This window comes from Aedes albopictus, chromosome 3 (genome assembly GCF_035046485.1).
Source record: "Aedes albopictus strain Foshan chromosome 3, AalbF5, whole genome shotgun sequence".
Lineage (NCBI taxonomy): Eukaryota > Metazoa > Arthropoda > Insecta > Diptera > Culicidae > Aedes > Aedes albopictus.
This window is the reverse complement of record NC_085138.1, coordinates 247,439,091-247,458,198: the sequence shown is the minus strand read 5'-3', so window position 1 is coordinate 247,458,198 and position 19,108 is coordinate 247,439,091. Positions and strand designations below refer to the sequence as shown.

General features: G+C 42.3%; 1 protein-coding gene across 1 annotated transcript; it reads left to right on the top strand.

The window, feature by feature from the left end:
- The first annotated feature begins 241 nt into the window (after positions 1–241).
- Positions 242–15,762, top strand: LOC109411829 (digestive cysteine proteinase 1). The gene is made up of 4 exons (XM_019685443.3): positions 242–409; positions 13,915–14,235; positions 14,303–14,560; positions 14,628–15,762. The coding sequence occupies exons 1-4, from the start codon at positions 367–369 to the stop codon at positions 15,650–15,652; spliced, it is 1,647 nt and encodes a 548-aa protein (XP_019540988.3). The 5' UTR covers positions 242–366; the 3' UTR covers positions 15,653–15,762.
- Positions 15,763–19,108: the final 3,346 nt, after the last annotated feature.

The window sequence follows — 19,108 nt, the reverse complement described above, 5'->3', positions numbered from 1 at the left end:
AATCAATTCTGATCGCACACTTTGAACAATGACTGCTCTTTTCATCCCGTATCCTGTTCAAAACGAATCATATAGGTAAATCTTCCCACAATTGTGTGCTCACGTTCACTTTCTCACTTGGCACTCAATTCCACATTTTACATGTGCACACATAGAGCCATTATTGTCGGTTCCTTTTGCCTCGCACACTCTGGTCAACGGGCCGTTGTGCCCACATATAATCCTGCGAAACGGACGAGCTTACTTTAGTTTGAACCTTACTAGCGTCAGGAAGCATCTACCCTCCGTCAAGTGATTGAAACCGTTTAGATCGTTTGGATGTTTTAAATTAGTTACTTAGTGGTGTTTCCTAGCATATAAGCCAGTATGCGCCAATTAATTATTTTGTGGAGCTGCATTTTTGTGGCAGGTGAGTTTGAACAACTAGAAACGTTTGTAATTATCAATTAGTCAAAAATAGCAGTGATCATCAATACCTACATTACATAGGTAGTACCAATGCGAAATTTCCCCGAAGTTTGCATCGTTCTTCCAGCTTGTTGTTGCGTTTTTCGTAATCTACTTAGTGCGCGACCTCACTGACCGCGTTCTATATAGCCATATAACGTAAAATGTGGTACGATGGCACAGTGCGAGAGAAACAGTTTTTTTATACAGTATGGCTGTAAAGTACAATACAAAGGGTCAAAAGACGCCCAGTTGTGTTCAATGAAAAGAATATGGCGATGAAGTTTATTGTTATCAACAGGATCGACGGTTCCCATAGTGATTGATCGGTATTACGCATGTTTTTTTGAACCTTTGTAATGTCTGTAGAATGCTGATTCGTATTTATTAATTTTAGAATTACAGTGTTCGAATCGTATATAGAGTCTGGGACCATTTGGGCAGGAGAACCTATTTTGGGCACTTGCTACTATAACTCAGTCAGTTTCAAAGCAATTGATATGCAGTTTTGTGCATGACTAGATAATGTGTGTATCTTACCGTATACCAAAAATCAAGCCAATTGGTAGAAAATTCACTGAGTTACAGAAGCGTGAAAGAACAGAAGTGTCCAAAATGTATCTTATCTTGTATGAAAAATTATATTCTAATGGTCAATGGAATATTTATGTGCGCAATGAAAGTTCATAAACTCATGTGACTCCAGAATATTGAATTCCTATACAAAGTATACGCTTTCACTTTGTCACAGTTCTCAGATGGATTTACAGGGGATACACAAAATAATCTGGACGTGGACAGGCAAAATTTTAACTTTTGAAAAAATCAGGGTGGCCACCTAGTTGGGAATTTCGAGAAAACCGGGAAAAGCTCTGGAATTTGAAACCACAGGGAAAAACTCGGAAAAACCTCGGGAATTCTGAATAATCACCGGGAATTTCTAATTAAGAGCATATGTAAGGATGGAATTCATAATGAAAACTATAAAAACCTGGTTGAGTATTTTTGTACCGACTTTTCGAACCCTCTACCCTCTTCGAATGAGTGTAATCAGTGTCGTACCTTTTAATTCCGCCCTGAGCTAGATGACAAGTGGTAGTCGAAATACGCGTATCAGTCAAAGGATAAGCAAAATAGGGCGGAATTAAAAGGTACGAAACTGATTACGCTCACTGGATGAGTAGTTATGAAGAAATGCCTAAAATATTCTCACAATTTGAAAATAAGTCATAAACATTTGGAAGTATATATAAAGGAATTTTTGAGTAGTAGCTGCAGGAACTTCTTGGTGGAATTTTTCAAAGCACGCTCAGTGGATTTCATGAAACAGTTTCTAATATTTTTTTAAATAAATTTCTGCTTTTTTTCAGTTATGTTGTAGTGAAACTTTTGTTGAACTAGTGAAAAAAAAATCTTTGAAGAAAACCGGAAGGAATTGCTGCGAAAATCCCTTTTGGTGTAGCTTTTGCATTAATTTCTGGTGAAATTCCCTTAACTCATAAAGAAATTCTAGGGAATTTAGAGAATATGCTTCTAGCTGAACTTCCAATTAAAATTTTGGCCCATTTTTTTTAAATAACACCGCGTAACAAAAATTAACTTTTGGTCTGTCTCAAGAGCAAACTTATGTGTCTCTGACAGATTTTGGGCCGCTGAATCCAAATCCGGGCTCAGATTTGCTCCAACACGTCACAATTTCGAGCTATGCCTCAATTTATAGGACAAAATATGCGATTTTGGGCTTTTTTGACTGCAATTAATGGCTTGCGGTAGGTAAAACGAAATATTTTGCATGAGTCGTAAATTTAGATGTTAATTGACCAATTAACCTTTTGATTGATTAAAAAAAATATTTCCATGCTTAATGGCTTGCAGTCAAAAAAGCCCAAAATCGCATATTTTGCCCTATAAATTGAGGTATAGCTTAAAATTGTGACGTGTTGGAGCAAATCTGAGCCCGGATTCGGATTCAGCAGCCCAAAGTCCTTCGGAGACACATAAGTTTGCTCTTGAGACAAAAAAATGTTGCGCTGTGTAATTTTCAAATAATTGATCTGTCTCTACTGAAATAGAAAAACCAATCTTTGAAGTATTCTTTTTTTTTTTTTTTTGAAAATGTCACATGAAGCGAAATCTCTGATAATTTTATATTTCAATCACTGATTAAATAACCGAATGCTAGACGAACACCAGACAGAATCTATTATTTATTTGATCCCATAAATTTATCCTAGAAACCTAGAAACCGGCCTGCAGTAACCATTTACTTTATCATAAAATCCGCCATTGATTCGTCAAAAAATTCCATGGGATGGCTTAAGAACGACTATAAAAAATTTCACTCGTATTTCGCCAGAAGTTGGCAGTAATTTTCCTAGAAAGTGTTTCCAGAATTCTTTTACGAGTTAACTTTCCAGATGTTCCGCCAGAAGGTCATCCAGAATGTTTATGTTTCTTGGCATTTTGTTATTGACTATTAGTTTCGCAAATGAATTTGCCAAGAATCTTATGGAAGAGACTGCTGGAATTGTACCTGGAAAAACCTCCTTCAACTTTTTTTTATCAATATTCCATAGATTCTTATAATAAATCCTATAGTGCTATAATCATAGTCTTTTCTCTAAGACTTCTCTTTATTTTTCTTTCCACAAATAGCTGCATAATAGTAGAATTGATCTATGAATTTCACGAATCTTTTCTAAAGATGTCGTCATCGATTTTTTATCATAGTATACGCGACAAATAGATCAAACAGCTCATGATCTTAAGGGGTGATACACAAATTATGTCACGCTAAAATTGACATTTTTCAAACCCCCACCCCCCTTTACCTATGTTTGTATGGTATCTCTCTATTTTTTAGTATGAGCTGTCACGTTATTCAAAACCCCCCTTTCCCCTAAAAGCGTGACGAAATTCGTACATGATCCCTAAAAAAAGTAGTAAATCAGTTCTACACTTATTTAGATAGTTTGGTGTAAGGCTTTGAAAATGTTAATTCTCCTAAATTTTCCTGAGAAGGCTAAATTTACTTTACAATGTAAACCATGAGTATTTTAGAATCGGGAAAATTTCGAAAAGCAATCGGGGAATACCCGGGAAGTTTATTTGCCGTTCTGAGTAGCCACCCTGAAAAATGGTCTTCTAACTGTAACTTTTCGAAAAGTACCTCAAATATTCTCAAATTTCCACTGTAAGTTCATCCGTTCTATACAAGGATGGGAAAAAATCATTAATTTATTGCGTATCCCTCACTCACATCCACGCACAATCTGATGCGAGTGTGCTTCTCCCCCAGCCAAGCAAAATCTTTTCACTTTCATTGGCTATTCTTTCCAATCGCCGAGCACCGAGCGACGCAAGCAACGACGGCCGAATGAATCGCTACCGAATCTGAGTGCCGAAGGCGAACGAACCAAGATAGAACGAATGTTTGCGTTCTGAGTCGGGTGCGAGAGCATTCATTTTGGAACGTTCATTTGGCGTTCAGTGGAAGCATTCAGTACTGGGAATTGAATCAGTGAGTGCGTTTTGATTCAATCAGCTGAATGCCACTCGGTAGTTGAGAGAGCGAACGTTCTTGTCGTATACAAGGATACAAGCTGATTTATTTCGCACTCTATTTGTTTTTCTCCTGATTCGCTTCGGTTGTGTCGGTGGCGAGCCGTTCGTGTTGCGTTCGTTCCTAAGGCGCCGTGCTCTCACTCAGCATTGGGTTGTTGGCGTTCCTTTTGCTATTTTGCATCGCCGGAATTCGGGTGAGCGAATGAGTTTTCCCATGCTTGGTTCTATAATAGTCCAAATTTAGGAAAGAAACCTATTGAACTCAGAGTTGGCTTCAAATCCTCCCCAACCATTGTGAATTGGGGTATTGATTCCCTTATTCAGCATGTGGCTCCCATTTTCATCCTACGAAAAACAAAGGATTAAAGCGCTTCTTATTTTTATATTTTTTGTTAGAAGTGAGCATGCATAAAAACAAAAAGAACGGAATCAATCGGTGCCGTATTCGCTTGTTTTCGAATAGGATGAATATGGGAGTGTGAGATTACTGATGGCACTCATACCCTATTTGGCCAAGTTTCAGGCAATTTGGCTAACAAAACCTCCCATGACGAAGAGAATAATCCGGCCGATAATACCTGTGACTTCTGTGCAACCCTTATACGCTGCTGTTTTGTAACCATGTGTGTTGCTTGGGAATGTCAATCCTACATTCCTGAAAATTGTTTTGAAACATTTGACTTTTTTTTCTAGCTGTAACTGTAAGAAAGTTGAACTTCTTTTTGAAATAACATAAGGAATAAATGGGAAGCTTAAGATAATGAAAATGCGTCCTGTAATCTTTTGTGTTACACACTGACAATTTTTTTAGACAGATTGATGTTTTCACACTGAAAAATGATAAAAATTTTCAGTCTGATAATTAATCCAGTTGTGCTAGGATTAGGTAGTAAGGACAGGTAGTAGGGTTTTGAACCACCCGGGCACCCGCGTCAATTCCCGGCACCTCACAGCAAAACAAATCAAAATATCACTTGCCGCATATTTTTCAAACGCACTTTCGTAGGTAATCGTCTCCCACAACATTTCCGCAGCGAGATCCACCGTCAATAAGCTTCATGTTCCCTCTGAAGCCACACAAATGCTCAAAACAATTTTTACACGCAGATGGGTGCACTTCGTCAGCACAAAGATGGGTGCCGAAGTGATTTCGCATTTGATTTTGCTGGAAGTTCGGCACTGGTGCCAAGAATTGGTGCTGGACTAGGTGCAGTAAACTCGTTCAAAATCAACTTTCCGGCAGTAAATCTTCACAACAGTCACTGTTGCGTGAACTTGTACGCAATAAGGTATCTGATTCGAATGGAAGAAGTGGACGAAAACAGTCGTTTCGTTATGAATTTAGGTATTGAACAATTTTGCTTACATGTTGTGCCGGGAATGGGATAAAAAAACCCTACATGTACCACGCACAACATTTCTTGAGCAGGATAGTAAATGTTTTGTTCTACCTTACCCATGACAAATATTCTTCAAAGTTTTTTATGACATTTTTCAAGGATTTCTGGAAAAAAAATGGGAATACTAACAATATGTTCACTCTTCTAAGAATGGTTTTCTTTCTATAGGTATTTAATTAGTATTCTGTCATCGAAACAGTGAACAGTAGCGAGTATACCTCCAATTTTTTCCAGAGATTCCAAAAACAACTGTTAAATCTCTGATTACCTTCACACATTTCTTCAAAAGATTTTTCCAAAATCCCCCAGAGATCTCAGGGATTGCTCCAGAAGTTTATTCAATATAGATACCTACACAGTTTTATCCCACAAATTCATTTGGCATTTCCGTAAGAAATCTCTACCATAATTTTAATAGGATATTATACAAAGAATCTAACAACATTTCTGTCAGAGCATTCTTCCAACGAAAACTGTGTTATAATCTACCAGTGGCTGTGGCTACCAGTAGGATTTTTTTATTCAGGGACTCAAAGTTATACCTGCAATTCCCGCAATAACTTTTTATTTTGGTATTTGTATCCTTTGAGCAGAATACCCTCTTTAAACCGTCCGGAGATGTTAAGTTTTTTTTGCACCACGATGGCGTAGCGCACGTTCAGCGTGCCTGTCTGGGTCTTATTGACTTCAACATCCTATTAGGATTAATTTGGTCCTCAAATGGTCATCCTTTGCCATATGCGTTTTTCGACTACCACTTCTAGTCTTCCTCAGTTTTAGTTATCCACTTTTTCAGAAAATTAAGAAAATTAAAAATATTACTGGCAGTGTTTCAATTTTACCATATACATCAGTTTTAAAAAAAAGGAAACCGTTGTTGAAGAACCGGGAATTTATTTAAGCAAGCTGAGTGGCCACCCTGAAAAAATCATAACTTTTATAATTAGCTATGAAAAACGCTTTGCTTAACTCTACATTGATTATAACAAAAAAAAGTTATAACGATTTAATTTATTCAATGATTTTTTAGTCAGTTGGATTATTTCACATGCCTCCCATACCTTATTCAATTTATTGATGATTATTTGTTTCCTTCCAAAACATATATGTATTCGAGTAAATTAGTAAGAACTTAAGTGAACTATTATTACCATTTTGAATTTTAAAGTTTTGCCTTATTTGATGTTATATTAGAAAAATAATATAATCGCTACCATTTTCTTTTCATGTTAACAATTTTAAGTAAGGTCAAAAGTTTGCAAAGCTTATTATATTAGCTATAAACGCTCAAAATTTTATTGCATTCGGTTTATCAAATCCGGAGATTCAGCAGTTCAAAGTTGACTATCGGAAAATAATGCCTTTTTCTAGATAGAATCTTTCTAACTTCATGAAGAATAGCCTGATCTTTCCTAAATTGAGACAACTAGTTGATGATTCATGTAATTTAGTATGAATCAACGATATTTCTCCATAATACACGGTTCGTGACTGCCGCTCTCCATCCTCGGCACAATGCTCGCCAAGACACGCTCAGCCTGATCCGTCCATCTTGCTCTCTGCGCTTCACGTCTTCTCGTACCAACCGGATCAGTCGCATGCACCAACTTTGCAGGGTTGTTGTCCGGCATTCTTGCAACATGCCCTACCCAAGGTATCCTCTCTAGGGCTTTGGCCACCTACTGGAAGCTGGGGTCGCCGTAAGGTGCAGCGAGATCGTGGTTCATCCTTCTCCGCCACACACCGTTCTCCTGCACGCCGCCGAAGATCGTCCTTAGCACCCGTCGCTCGAAAACTCCGAGTGCTAGCAGGTCCTCCTCGAGCATCGTCCATGTCTCGTGTCCGTAGAGAACCACCGGTCTTAATAACGTCTTGTACATGGTACATTTGGTGCGGGGGTGAATCTTTTTTGACCGCAGTTTCTTCTGGAGCCCATAGTAGGCACGACTTCCACTGATGATGCGCCTTCGTATTTCACGGCTCACGTTCTTGTCAGCCGTTAGCAAGGAACCAAGGTAGACGAATTCTTCTACCACCTCTAAAGTATGCCCGTCTATCGTAACATTGCTGCCAAGGCTTGTCCTGTCTCGCTCAGTCCCACCTACCAGCATGTACTTTGTCTTAGCCGCATTCACCACCAGTCCGACCTTTGCCGCTTCACATTTCAGGCGGGTGTACAGTTCTGCCACCGTTCCAAATGTTCTAGCAATAATATCCATGTCATCCGCAAAACGGACAAATTGCCTGGATTTCGTGAAGATCGTACCCCGGCTGTTGAGCCCGGCTCGTCGCATAACACCGTCCAGGGCGATGTTGAATAGTAGGCAAGAAAGTCCATCACCTTGACGTAGTCCCTGTCGAGATTCGAATGAACTGGATAGTTCACCCGAAATCCTTACGCTGTTCTGCACACCGTCCATCGTTACTCTTATCAGTCTAGTCAGCTTCCCGGAAAAAGCTGTTCTCGTCCATAATTTTCCATAGCTCTGTGCGGTCGATACTGTCGTATGCCGCTTTGAAATCGATGAACAGGTGATGCGTTGGGACCTGGTATTCACGGCATTTCTGGAGGATTTGCCGTACGGTAAAGATCTGGTCCGTTGTCGATCGGCCGTCGATGAAGCCGGCTTGATAACTTCCCATGAACTCATTCGTTTTAGGTGACAGACGACGGAAGATGATCTGGGATAGCACGATGTAGGCAGCATTCAAAATAGTGAAAGCCCTGAAGTTGTCATATTCCAAATGGTCGCCTTTCTTGTGAATGGGACAAATTACCCCTTCCTTCCACTCCACCTGTAGTGGTAGGTTCGGTTTCTCAGATCCTGACTATCAGCCGATGCAGACAGGTGGCCAACTTTTCTGGGCCCATCTTGAAGAGATCAGCTGTGATACCATCCTTACCAGCTGCCTTGTTGGTTTTTAACTTGTGAATGGCATCCTTAACGTTGAACCATTCGTCATTGAAATCATCGTCATCATCAAACATTTGAAAGCAGTTTTTTCGTTCATATCAATCATTTTTTGCAACGAAAATGGATTCACTGTATTCCATATGAAGAATAGAACACAGTGAATACATTTTCGTGGTCATTGTTTTGATTTACTGCGAAAAAACTGCTTTTCTATTTCCGAAAAATGATGACGGATGCTTGAGCCTTAACTTCCTTCAGCGTGAGAGTTGGTTCATTTCCGTCCTCCGCTGCACTGGCGTCGTCGTTTCCTCCGTTCCCGTGGGCTCCCGTGCCTACGTTCTCCACGCCGTTCAGGTGCTGATCGAAGTGCTGCTTCCCCCAAGCAACACACATGTTATATAAGAGTTATGACAGCGCAAGTTTTGGTTGTATAGAAGTTAATTTTACGTAATTCTAACATTGTGTTGGAATAACGTTAGATAAACTTCTATACAACATAAACCTGCGCTGCTGTAACTAATATATAACATGTGTGTTGCTTGGGCCATCTTTCGATCACCTAACGTCCGTCCGTCAAGAGGCCTCCGTCTTTATCCCTGCATATTTCGGCTCGCGGCACCGAGCCGTTGCGGGATGCGTTGAGCTTCTGAAAGAACTTCCGTGTTTCTTGGGAACGGCACAGCAGGTCCATTTCTTCGCACTCCGCTGCATCCAGGCGGTCTGCTGTTTCCGCTTCTGTTTGTAACGTTCCACGTTCTGTCGAGTCCCTCGCTGCGTTCTTCTCCTCCAAAACCGTTCCGTCGATTCCGTTCGCACCCGATGGTGCTCTCCGCTGCGTCGTTGATTGCTGCTTCCACTGTAGTCCAGAAGTCCTCTAGAGGGGCCTCATCGAGCTCGCCCTCATCTGGAAACGCGGCCTCGAGATTCTGCACGTATGCTGAGGCGACATCCGGTTGTTTTAATCGCTCTAGGTTGTACCGTGGCGGTCGCCGGTACCGTACATTGTTGATGACGGAAACTTTTGGGCGCAGTTTGACCATCACCAGATAGTGGTCGGAGTCGATGTTGGCGCCACGACAGGTCCTGACGTCGATAATGTCGGAGAAGTGCCGTCCGTCAATCAGAACGTGGTCGATTTGAGATTCCGTCTGCTGTGGCGATCGATACGATAAGGGAGGCTGTGTTGAAAAAGGGTGCTTCGTATGGCCATGTTTTTGAAGGCGGCGAAATCAATGAGTCGTAGGCCGTTTTCGTTCGTCTGCTGGTAGGCGCTGAACTTTCGAATCGTCGGTCTGAATCCCTCCTCGTGGCCTACCTGAGCGTTTAAATCTCCTATGATGATCTTGACGTCGTGGCTTGGGCAGCGGTTGTACTCTCGTTCGAGCTGCGCGTAAAATGAGTGCTTGTCATCATCAGTGCTTCCGGAGTGTAGGCTGCGCACGTTTATTATTAAAAGACAATTCACACCGTCTTCAGCCAGAGACTGCATAGACTGAACACATTACATATACTAGACAACGGACAACACAGAACACCCAGTGGCCCAGTGATGAATTTTTCCTTTGACGACAAGTTCCCACCTACTAGAGCGGGAATCGAATCCACACTCCGAGGCTCACGATTCGTCTAGACGACTGCCGCCGCTAACCGCACGGCCACGAAGCCCACATGCTGAAGTTGATGAATCGGCCCTTGATCCTCAACCTACACATTCTTTCATCGATTGGCCACCAACCGATCACGCCCCTTTGCATATCACCCTTCACGATGAAAGCTGTTCCCAGTTCGCGTGTTTTGCCGCAGCTCTGGTAGATGATATGATTACCTCTGAACGTTCGCACCATGGGTCCTGTCCAACACACTTCCTGCAGCGCTACGATGCCCGCGGTCCTTTAGTAGATCGGCTACTATGCGGCGAGTATGCGGGTGCTCCCAATGAAATTGTGAGATCGGCAGTTCCACGTACCGAGTTTCCAATCGCAAGTTCTTCTTGTTCGCATAGTGCACAGTTGAGCTTAGAGGCCTTCCCTGGCACTCGGACGTTGATCAGCCGCCCCTAACATGGGGATCGAACGCTGTTGTGAGCTGCTCCTCCTGGAGAACAGACGCTCAGACCTCCTTCCCTGTCAGCCTACGACCAAAGCTCCCACCGGGGTTGGTTACCCGACCTTCCCTAAGGTTGCTCATAGTTTCCGGCCGGTACCACGAGGAGTTGCTGGGCAGAGGCTAGTGCATCACAATGGGATCTGTATTGCGCAGCATACCCAGCCTTTACCGTGCCTAAATGAGTCGTATAGGCCGTTTTCGTTTGTCAGCTGGTGCATGCTGACCTTTCCAATCATCTGTCTGAGTTCCTCTTCTTAGCCTACCTGATCATTGACCAATCCAAATGCATGGTAGTGGTTTGTGTTCAAATTCCCCGTGTAAACAATTTGTAAGAATTTTGTAAACATCTTATGTACTCTCGTATATGGATAGGCTTGAAGTAAGTTTCGAGAGACTTTTTTTGACAACTCAATTTAAGTCTCCTATGATGATCTTGACGTCGTGGCTTGGGCAGCGGTACACTCAAATTAATTTACTGATATAATCTAAGTGCAGAAACACATAGTCTACAAACGAGAAAGAAAAAAATCATTCTATGTGCAACTAATGAAAATTAAAAGTTACAATACAATATTTCATTCCTCCCATAATTAATTTCGAGTGTGGCAACATAAAAAGCAACCCTACCAACATAAATTCCAAACGCAAGCATATCAAACATGAAACGAACATGGCGCGTTCGGAGGATTTCTTTTTCATTCGTTGTGTTCCGTGGATCGAGTCACTTGCTGGTTTTGAAGGTAAGAAGTTAACTATCTGCTTCACAAACTTTTTCAAACTACTTACATTTCTTTTGTTTTTTTCTATAGAAATGTACTCCATTGGCGACTGCTTCTCCATCGTCAACAATGCCAGGTCAGGAAGCACGGACTCGTAAACGATTCGGGAGCTGCCGGATGCAGATGCAAATTGGGGCTAAAGTACCTAATGTTAAGTCAGATGTTTTTCCTGGTGGTATTTAATAAAATCAGCTCGGTCATACACTATGCGAAATTTTGATTTATTTACATTTTAAGCTAATCCCACGTGTAAATCATGTTATTATTCATCTCAATGAAAACTGTGCACTGAACGATTGAAAACCAGTAGCGACGCACATAAATTCTATCATGATTGAATCGTCAAAGATTCGATAGCGCTGCACATTTCTAAGTGCAAAAGCAACTGGTCACAATCTAAGTGCAAAACTTTTAAATTTAATATGTTATTTCATGGGGGGCCATATAGCCGAGGCGGTAAACGCACGGGTATTCAGCATGACCATGCTGAGGGTGACGGGTTCGATTCCCGGTCGGTCCAGGATCTTTTCGTAAAGGAAATTCCCTTGACTTCCTTGGGCATGGAGTATCTTCGTGCCTGCCACACGATATACACATGGAAAATGGTCATTGGCAGAGGAAGCTCTCAGTTAATAACTGTGGAAGTGCTCATAGAACACTAAGCTGAGAAGCAGGCTTTGTCCCAGTGAGGACGTTACGCCAAGAAGAAGAAGAAGATGTTATTTCATGGTTTCCCAAATTGTGGGTCGCGACCCCCCAGGGGGGTCAGCGGCCATCGCTCAGGGGGTCGCGGTGGACAGTTGAATATTATTCTGCAACACACATCAAATGAAAGAATTTCTAGGGGGGGTCGCGATAAGTACGTCTGCTGGCCAAAGGGGATCGCGCACCTGAAAGTTTGGGAACCTATGTGTTATTTATTCTGAGTGTAGTACTCGCGTTCAAGCTGCGCACAAAATGCGTCTTTGTCATTATCAGTGCTTCCAGGATTACAGCCAGGATTCGTTATGCACGGTGGGTGGTACTTTACGCCCATCGCAATTTTTCGGCTGCCTTACATCCGATTGAGCGCATTTTTTGTGTGTAGTTGCGGTATATCGTTTAAGCTAATTACCTTCCAAAAATGTACTGAATTGGTTGAAAGGCAACAGAGAAATTGCGGTGGGGGTAAAGTGGGTGGTACCGTATATAATGAACCCTAACTATATAACATACTGAAGCTGAAGAATCGGTCCTTGATCCTCAACCTGCACATTCGTTCGTCGATCGGCCACCAATCGTGTTTCTGCATGTAGCCCATCACGATAAGAGCTGTTCCTAGCTCACATGTGTCTTAGATACTCTGGAATATTGTCGAGAAACTTACTTCATCCTCACCGATGTAACATTAATTTCTGTAGTTAACAGAGGGTTTTCAAGCGCAAATTACACTGCTTTTTTGACTACCTACAGTTCTCTGAAGTCAAGGCATGACTTTAGTTAGGTCACCAAATATTCTCCTGGATGACGATATTTTTGTTACAACAGACTTTCTCATTGAATAGGTCAGTATGATTGTATGTAGCTTGTAGAAGTCCCACTTAAGCAAACATTCGTCTTCAGTTTATTGAACTCAAGGCCTCAAGGCGGTAAACGCACGGGTATTCAGCATGACCATGCTGAGGGTGACGGGTTCGATTCCCGGTCGGTCCAGGATCTTTTCGTAAAGGAAATTTCCTTGACTTCCTTGGGCATAGAGTATCTTCGTGCCTGCCACACGATATACACATGCAAAAATGGTCATTGGCAGAGGAAGCTCTCAGTTAATAACAATAAGCTGAGAAGCAGGCTTTGTCCCAGTGAAGACGTTACGCCAAGAAGAAGAAGAAGAAGAAGCCTGACTTCAATCAGGGCGTCAATATTTTTGCTATACTCGTTGATTATTTTTACTATACCCTTTTTTAAGTATTGGTGCCAGAAAGAGCAATGCAATACAATAGAAAATAGTCTGTGATGATTATTCCGATCACCCATGTTCTGTAAGGACAATCTATCGCGATATCCAAGAATTATGAAGACTGGTTAAATGGCGATAGGTGTTCTGAGGATGGGTGTAATGACGTCTGAGGTCAATAAGCGAAGCGAACTCTATCTCGTGTTTCAAATAATTTGAAAATAACACACGTTATCGTAGACTTCGATAGTTCAGAAGTGATAAATATTTCAAGAACTCAAAGAAAGCATCTTGGAAACTGCCATTGAAATACTTAGTTTATAAGAGATCATACTTGAAAATTGTTTGCCCGACCTGTCCCAGGGACCCACCGGCCTTACTACGCCCAGAAGTTCAAGAAAATTTTGATCCCATATATTTTCAAAACTAGGAGATATGCGAGTAGGGGCTCGAAATATTATAAAATTCGGTTTAAAAATCGCCTGTTGGCGACTTTTTGAGTTTTTAATTTTCATCGGGTTAAGTAGATGTTGTGTTCTATTTTAATATAAATTCTTTGAAGAAAGTCTGGCACAAACGTAATCCTAAAAAATGTGGTTCAATGCCTTGAAAACTGTGAAATATGTATGTTTTAGGCCTTCTTTTAATTTCTTGGATAATTTCTTCAAAAGTTCCTGAAAGCATAATTCTCCGCATAAAAAAAATGAATAAAATGACGGTACTTTGTTTTGTTATCAACTTACCAATGTAATTATTTATCCATTCTCCAGCTCTTGCCACCAATCCACCGAAATGGCCCAAAACCTACTCAGTAAGTGGTGTCCTGAACATCCCGTACGCCGAAATCACGGAACCGTTCTACGCGTGGTACGATGAAGCCAACGGTCGCTCCCGTATCGATTACTACGGCGACATGGTGCAAACGTACCAGCTAACAAAGGAAGGCGATTACGGAACGAGTCTGAAGGTTGCACCGGTCACCAACCGCGAAACGATGAACAAGCAAACATGTCTGCAGGTCAACGGCAGCAGTGATAACCCTATCTCAGTGCAGGGTATTCTGCCCGATACGAAGAACTTCAAATTGGCGGGTGAGAAGGTTTTGAAGGTTTCTGTGAGTAAGGAGCATTTTTGATAAGTTTTCTTTTCTTTCTGAAGGTACTGAACAACGAAACGGTTTCAACTGCGACAAATTTGTGCTGGTTGATGATGTGGGTCAGAAACGCAACTACTACAGTCTCTGGGTGCGGTATGTCAAGTCTCCCAAGTATCCGGCTTCCCGTATGCCCATCCCGGTTCGCTACGAAATGAAGGGTTACAATACGTTGCTCGGCTCACATTACGATCATTATTATTTGGATTACGAATCCTACGAACATCAGGATATTCCCGCCGATGTGTTCCAAGTCAAAACCAGTAAGTTTCATATTAAGTTTAAGGCTTCGTTTAGTTGTTCATAACATCAACTTAAATCTTATCGCAGCTGATCCCTGCATCGGTTTCCCGGGTCCCGGCAGTGGACACTACGCCACATTCAACCCAATGCAAGAATTCATCCATCCGCGTTCCGAAGAACATTTGGATAATGAATTCACACGGTTCAAGTACAAGCACGGCAAGAGCTATCACAACGATAAGGAGCATGATATTCGCCGCGATATCTTCCGTCAAAATCTGCGATTCATCCACTCGCACAACCGTGCTGGAAAAAGTTTTACTGTTGCCGTAAACCATCTGGCTGATCGTACCGATGAAGAACTGAAGGCCCTTCGCGGATTCAAGTCGTCCAACGTCTACAACGGAGGTCAGCCATTCCCATACAACCCGGAAGACTTCAAGGATGAACTGCCGGAGAGTTTGGATTGGCGCATCGCTGGTGCCGTAACACCGGTCAAGGATCAATCGGTATGTGGATCGTGCTGGTCCTTCGGAACAGCTGGACATATCGAATCCGCCTACTTCCTGAAGTACAACAAATTGATGCGTTTTTCGCAACAAGCCTTGATCGATTGCTCCTGGGGATATGGCAATAACGGCTGCGATGGTGGCGAGGACTTCCGTGCTTACCAATGGATGATGGAAGTCGGTGGCATTCCTTCGGAAGAAGAATATGGTGGCTACTTGGGACAGGATGGTTACTGCAGGCTGGAGAACAAAACGCTGTACGCAGCCATCGATGGGTGGGTCAACGTAACTTCCGGAGATGCTGAAGCCATGAAGGTGGCACTGTTCAAACATGGACCGTTGTCGATTGCCATCGATGCCGGCCACAAGACCTTCAGCTACTACGCAAATGGAGTGTACTACGAACCGGAATGCAGGAACAACTTGGATGGATTAGATCACGCTGTGCTAGCAGTGGGATATGGAAAACTGAAAGGAGAGGATTACTGGCTGATCAAGAACTCCTGGTCCAATTATTGGGGTAACGATGGGTACGCCTTGATGGCAATGAAAGATAATAACTGTGGCCTTACCACCGATGCTACATATGTAAATTTGAAGTGAGGTTTCATGCTAAATCAATTTTAATTGTAAGACAGTAATTTTATGTTTGGTTTAATGTCATCATAAGCAGAAAATGAAATAAATTGTTTACAATTTTTTGTAAAAAAAAACAGTGTTGAAATAGTTGTATCCGATTTCCGATCCACCAGCTATTTAAAATTGATTAAGCAGTACCAAGTAGATATGAAATTCTTTATGCCTATTCTGTACACCAAAAGCGTACTGAACGGCTGTTACTGACTTACTTTCAGTCCTGGACGTCCACGGTGGTGCAGAGGGCCGAATGGAAAGATTTCCATCCTGGGCGATTGCCAACCATCGTCTTGACCTGTGGCCAGGTCAAATTTCTGTCGACTTGCTTGATTTCGTTGTTGAGGCTGCGCCGCCATGAGCCTCTGGATCTGATCTGCCTCTGCTGCAATGTCCTGCTGGGTTTCAATCTAACGCTTGCTTGCAGATTTCGTTTCTGCCCCTGCGTAGAGTGTGGCCGACCCACCTCCACTTTCCCTCTCGAATTGCTGTCGCTATCGGCTTTTGATGACATCGACGATGGAGCTACACATTGGAGATCCAATTGTGAGGCCACCATGCACGAATTATATACCGCAGGCATCTATTGATGAAGACCTGCAGCCGTTGAGTGTTCTCCACTCATACCCACCAGGTTTCACTGGCGTATAGCAGCACAGATTTCACATTCAAGTTGAAAATTCGGATTTGGTGCCTTCTTGATCCGTGCATGTCGATCTTGGTGCCGCCATCGGCCGCCATTTATCTACCAAGATATTGGAAGCTTTCAACATTCTCCACTGATTGCCCAGCTGCCGTATAGCTGGAAGGGTTGACCGTGTTCACATCCAACGATTTGGTCTTGTTGACGTTGATGGTAAGAGCTGCCACTGAGGAGCGATTGGCAAGATCACCGAGCTTGATCTGCATATCAGAGCGACGTTCAGCTAGGAGAGCAACGCCATCAGCCTGTTAAAAGTCATTAAGATGCTTCATGGTAATGGGCTGCCACAGCAACCCACGGTTTGGTTCACGGTCAAACGCGCCTACCAGGATCTCGTCGATAGCGATGAGGAACAGTAGCGATGATAGAATACATCCATGCCTCACTCTAACAACGACCCGGATGGGATCGGACAAAACACCGTTGTGCAGTACTCTGCACGAAAATGCCCTGTATGTGCTTCAATAAGGCCAATGATTTTCTCAGGGAGACCCTTGCGCCTGAGGGCTTCCCACATGTTTCCGTGATTGAGACGGTCGAAAGCTTTTTCGTAATCAATGAACACCAGGTAGAGAGACTCTTGGAATTCATTGATTTGCTCCAGGATGATACGGAGCGTGACAATATGATCAACAAAGGATCGTCCGGCACGGAATCCTGCTTGCTGCCGTCGGAGAGTTGCGTTAATCTTCTCCTGTATCCGGTTAACCCTCAATTGCCGTACAATTCCTTACAACAGGGGTTCTCAAACTTTTTCAGCTTGCGACCCACTTTGAGTTGTTATAGAATTTATTTATTTTATTTATTTATTTCAATTCATAGTACATATTTAACAGTTGGTAATTAAGTATGATCCCTATTGAACTATTGTTCTTTGAAAGGGTCATCAGATCTTATTGAACTAGCTTAGTAAATTATTCATTACAATTAAAAAAGGAAGATAATGAAATAACAATGATTATAACTAGAAAAAAAAGTTGTTCACAGGAACTCAACGAACAATGAAGGTTTCAATATTACTTTTTATATGAGCTATAAAACGACGTTTAAACTGAGCTATGGATTGAGCGTTCTTGATGTCCTCTGGCAGTCGATTAAATGTGTCTGGTCCTATATTCTGGAATCGTTTCCTTCCTACCTCAGATCTGAAACCAGGTCTCTGCAAGAGATGAGCGTACCGCGTGCGATAGTGATGGGATGCGGAGTTGAACGACCAATTGTGGTGCATGTTGAGGCTATTCGTGGTTTTGTACATGATCATACAGACTCTAAGAGTGTAGAGTCCTTGAATTGGTAGAATATTATGTTCTGTCGTATTGTACAGATCGTTCGTTGGATGTAGGAAAGGTAGCTTGAATATTGCTTTTATACATCGGTTTTGCTGAATTTGGATGTCCTTGAGATAGGTGTTATAAGACGATCCCCAAGCAGAGATACCGTACTGGTACCGGCTATGGATGTACGCGAAATACACTTTGAGCAGCACATGTTGAGGTACATATCTCGCGAGTTTACGCAGAATCCCACACAGAGATGCACAGTTTGCAACAGTTTTCCGTATATGAACGTCCCATCGTAGTTGATCATCTATGTGAACACCTAAGTATTTGTAGTACGACACCCTTTCGAGAATCTCTCCTTTGATAGTCAGAGTAGGAAACAATGATGTTTCATCCTCTTTGGCACCAAAAACCATCAATTTTGTTTTGCTCAGGTTCAGCGCAAGAAGGTTATTCTCTAGGTAAGCTGTAACAAGATGTAGATCGTTGCACATATGTTGATACAGTTCAGCCACAGAGTTGGTTTCGTACGTAAGCGCTGTATCGTCTGCAAATAATCTAGGTTGTCCTTCCAACGGGAGCTTTGCAATATCGTTTATATAAAGCAAAAACAGCAAAGGGCCGATGTTGCTTCCTTGAGGAACGCCACAACTAACGCTTCGATACTCACTACAAATCCCGTCAACCATAACCTTCTGATATCGACCGGTGAGATAGCTATTAATGAGATCATTCGCAATACCACGGATTCCATAGGCGTCGAGTTTCTTCAGAAGTATCGAATGATTAATGGTGTCAAAGGCCTTAGACAGATCCAAAAACACTGCTCCGGCTACCTTCCTTCGATCTACAGATCGAGCGATGTCGTCCACCAACTCTAAAATAGCTACATCGGTCGTAGATCCTTGTCTGAACCCGAATTGTCTTTCATAAAGCAGGCCTGTAGTCTCTAGGAAACAGTGCAAACGTGTCGACAAAAGTTTTTCAAATACTTTGTTGATAGTTGGTAGGACGGAAATGGGTCTATAGTTGGTTGGATTTGTTGGATCGCCGCTTTTGAAGACTGGATACACGAGGGCCTTTTTCAAACAGTCGGGATACGCTCCAGATGACAAACTATCATTGAAGCAGTTGCAGATAATACCAGATAATACTGCGCTGTACTGCTTAAGTGCTGATACAGGGAAGCTGTCTACTCCTGTTGCTTTAGAGCTGTCTAATGTTCCTATGATGTTGATCACTTCTGATTGTGTAGCAGGTCTGAAGAATATAGATCTATCAGATAACTCCACGGTATTGAACCTGTTGATATTGCCATCCGATTGCAAACAACTAGCAACGTTTTCTCCCACAGATGTAAAGAAGCTGTTGAATACATCACCTACTTCACCGGGCTCAGTAACAAGGTGACCTTCTACGATGAGTTTGTGTTGCTTGTGTTCG